The sequence below is a fragment of the Lactuca serriola genome, chromosome 6 (genome assembly GCF_051521515.1).
Source record: "Lactuca serriola cultivar US96UC23 chromosome 6, Lser_US96UC23_V15, whole genome shotgun sequence".
NCBI lineage: Eukaryota > Viridiplantae > Streptophyta > Magnoliopsida > Asterales > Asteraceae > Lactuca > Lactuca serriola.
Window position 1 is genome coordinate 49,250,160 of NC_136413.1, and position 3,839 is coordinate 49,253,998.

Genomic DNA, 3,839 nt, shown 5'->3' on the forward strand with positions numbered 1-3,839 from the left:
AACGTTCGATTGATAGGTGATTGACATAATACATTGATTAAAATATTGATGACTAAATATTTAATTACGTTTCACTGGATAAAACATTTTTTAACGAACTCATAATGATCACTTTTACTAATTGTAACATTTCTTAATAAACAAATAGTTAACTTATAAAAAATAATAACATTATATTTTTTTAACCCAAAAATACCCCTGGGATTCGAACAAAGAAGCAGTCTAGTTCCATAAAATGAAAAGGGTCCCTTCATTTTCAACACTTCTTTCTAGTTTCTACTAGTGTACGTACTAGACTCTACTATCCCTCCGATCCACCTAAACCACCATCGACCACCGCCAACCACCATGTCGGTCAAACAGTGCCACCATCACGGTGGAAAGAAACGTAAAATAATCAAGCGAATACTCATCGGATTAGGCATCCTTGCTATCATCGTCCTCCTCATCTTCTTCATAACATGGGCAATTCTTCAGCCCAAAAAACCCCGATTTGTCCTCCAAGACGCCACCATCTACGGCTTCAACGTCTCCGCCCCCATCCTCCTCTCCTCCAACTTTCAGGTCACCGTCTCCTCCCGGAATCCCAACAGTAAAATCGGCGTTTACTACGATAAACTAGAAGTCTTCGCCACCTACCACAGCCAGCAAATCACCTACTTCACCGTCATCCAGCCGGTTTACCAAGGCCACAAAGACACCAACATCTGGTCACCCTTTGTTTACGGAACCAACGTTCCGGTGGCTCCGTACAACGGCGCCGCCTTGTCTCAAGATCAGTCCAACGGCGCTATTGGGCTCGTGATCAAGATAAACGGACGGATAAGATGGAAAGTTGGAAGCTTTATCTCCGGCAGGTACCATATCCACGTCACGTGTCCGGCGTATATTCCGTTCGGGAATAGGAACTCTGGGATCGCCGGAGTTGTCACCGGAGTTAAGTACCAGCTAGCTCAGAAATGCAGCGTTAGTGTCTGAAGAGAAGAAGAAGAAGAAGAAGATAACCGATCACGTTAAATCCCCGTCAGTCAATAACGGTGCCGTTTTGTTTTCTTTTTCTTTTTCTTTTTTATTTATTTTCGATTTATGATGAAAGCATACGTATACGTGGATGAATTTGTAACTTTTGCTTGAGAAGAACGAAGAAAGCAAAAGAAGGCCCATAAAATTATAGCAAAATTACAAAATTGGACGTGTTGTATGATGAATTAAGAATTATAAATAAATAATATATTAAAATTATACTTTCTAAACAAATTTATTATCTTATGTGATTATGAGATTTTATTTAATTATGTACAATAAACCTTACGTTATTATTATTTTGAATAGAGTAGAGCGAAAGCCAAGTAGATGCATGTGGGCGGTTGTTGAGGTGTCATTTTTTTTATTAATATTATATTATGGGATTTTAACAGAATAATTTTTGCATTAAAAGAGTTTTGAAAAGCCCTATATTTTATTTTCTTTTCATTAATAGCGTATGTAATTAAGTCAATATTAAGTTCAGTGTTTCCTATTTTTGAGGCTTGGGCCATAATGTGAGCAGTGAACATGCCATGTGTTTGGGGACAAATAGGAGGAAGTATGGGTGCATGCTAGTATACGTGTGTGATCGAATTTTGCAGATTTTTTATAAATTGTACAAAGTTTATATTTTAGAAATACGCATTGAAATAATTCAAACAAGTTTAAATGATAAAAAATTTCATCTTTAGAAAATTGGATTATGAGTTATTGTAAAAATACTTATATTTAAATAACTACTCTAAAAAAGTAAACAATGTATTTGAATCAATTGTAGGATGCATTTCTATAAGTCGGGCTATCCCACTTTGGCTAATAAGATATTTCTAACAAGGAAATCATGAGTTTAGTCCTAACCCATCATTCTAAAAAAAAAAATGTATGATGCATTTCAACATACCACACCTTGGTTTATGTGTATGTGTATATGTGTTTCAGAGTTTTTTTTATACCTTTTAGCGTTTATTTTTAACATAGTTTTTTATTTTGTAAAACAAAAAAATCATTTTATTGTCAAAAGAAAATAATGAAAAGGTAAAAAGACATGATAACAAAGAGCTCAAGCATGGGAGTGAAGGGCAATCAAATTTCAATATCCCGACTTTAATCCAATTCTAACCAAAGAGTTTAACCCTGCTAGCCAAATCATGACAGTTCCTAATCCGATTGCTGAAAATACGATCATTTATGTACTTCCACACTATTCACCCAATGACAATAAAAACTACTTCCACCATGACTTTGATTGATGTAGGAGTTCGAGAAAAACCACCAACACCATTGATGTATAATAGAAACACACTTCTCTAATAGTCGAGCAATTCATAAACAAATGTATCTCCATTTTATTTTTGTTGTTACAGATAGGACAAAAGTTTGTATCTAGACGCGCACCAATTCTATTGAGATTAACCATCTCCTAGCAATGGCGAATCTAGAACAAAAAGTTACACGATTCCTCATACAGAGTTAGATAGGTCATTTATATTTTTCAATACTAGAAGGTAGGTACTAATATAAGTTCTATATAATTTCTATAAAATATTAAAACTTAGATAGGTCCTAGGACTCGCCTGAAGTATATGTGGCTACACCACTATCGCAGGGAGTCTCCCCAAAGGGGTTCGTTATACCAAGATGTTAGCTTTATCGGCAGGGCCGACCCGAGAATTTGGAGGCTCTATGCAATTTAGTAAAAAAAGGGCCTTAAAGCTTGTAAATTTTATAATCATCATTTTAAAAGAAAAAATTCATTCAAAATACTACACAAAAAACTTAAATGTAAAAATCTGAATAAAAAAGACAAAAAAATAAAAATTAGGATGAGTAAAATTTAAAATCTAAAATTGATAATATGATATAATAATTATTATTAATTACCTTTTCAAAATCTATAATATCTGGAATTACTAACCTTCTTTGTAGTTTACCTCTAAAAAATATGTAAAATTGGATTTTGGATGAAAATCGACTAAACTAAAATTTTGTAAAATTCAAAATCAAAAGAGATGTTAGAATTTTAATCATATACAATATTTATCTCTTAAAAAACAGAAAAGATGAAGGATAAAAAATGTTTAATGCCTCTAACTATTTAGAAAGAATGAAATAAAAAATTCTTTAACTCTTGAGCAACCAAATGTATTATTCTTAAAATCTGTAAAAAAAACAAATAAATAAATAATAAAAAATAAAAAATTGAATCGAAACATATTCTAAAAAGTAAAAATCTTTCAAAAGTACAAGGCATATTCAATTACTTACAACTTAAAAAATGTCAAGACTCGAGAAGAGAGAAAGTTAAGAACAATTATAAGAAAACAAAAAAGAATTGAGAATCAAGCTGGAAGACCATGGTTTTTTTTATCACAAGGGTGTTGTCTAGGTTGAATACTATATTTTATGAACAAGAAGGGTGTTGAATTTTATGATTTTTTCAGAATAAAAGAACCATAGTGCATGGAAAAAAGTAGTGTTGTCTTTTTAAAGCCTTGAAGGATGCGATTTTTTAAATATGGAGATATCCTAAGGAATGTGAGATCGTTGCCTACCATAAATGATTTTACCTTCACGTGTATGATAGAGAACGAGGCAGGATCAAAATCGATTTCAATCGAACTCTTTCTTTGAATGTTGATTTCAAGCGCTTTGATTTGAAAGAAAATGTGTTCTAGTTTTAGACAAAGAAGTGAAGTTGATTAGTAACCTAAACAAGAAATTGGACCCATAACGGACATAAAAACTGTTGAAAATAGTATCAAAGATCATTATCTATTGTTAATATTTCTAAATGATAACAATATCATTTTGGG

At 32.5% G+C, this 3,839-nt stretch overlaps 1 protein-coding gene across 1 annotated transcript; it reads left to right on the forward strand.

Annotated features, from left to right (window-relative positions):
- The first annotated feature begins 245 nt into the window (after positions 1–245).
- LOC145058594 (NDR1/HIN1-like protein 1) lies at positions 246–1,257 on the forward strand. Its single transcript, XM_079006476.1, has one exon. It carries the CDS (start codon positions 349–351, stop codon positions 976–978), a length of 630 nt encoding a protein of 209 aa, XP_078862602.1. The 5' UTR covers positions 246–348; the 3' UTR covers positions 979–1,257.
- Positions 1,258–3,839: the final 2,582 nt, after the last annotated feature.

Excerpts from the sequence above, each read along its gene's own strand:
- LOC145058594 (XM_079006476.1), top strand. The coding sequence starts at position 349 with ATGTCGGTCAAACAGTGCCACCATCACGGTGGAAAGAAACGTAAAATA.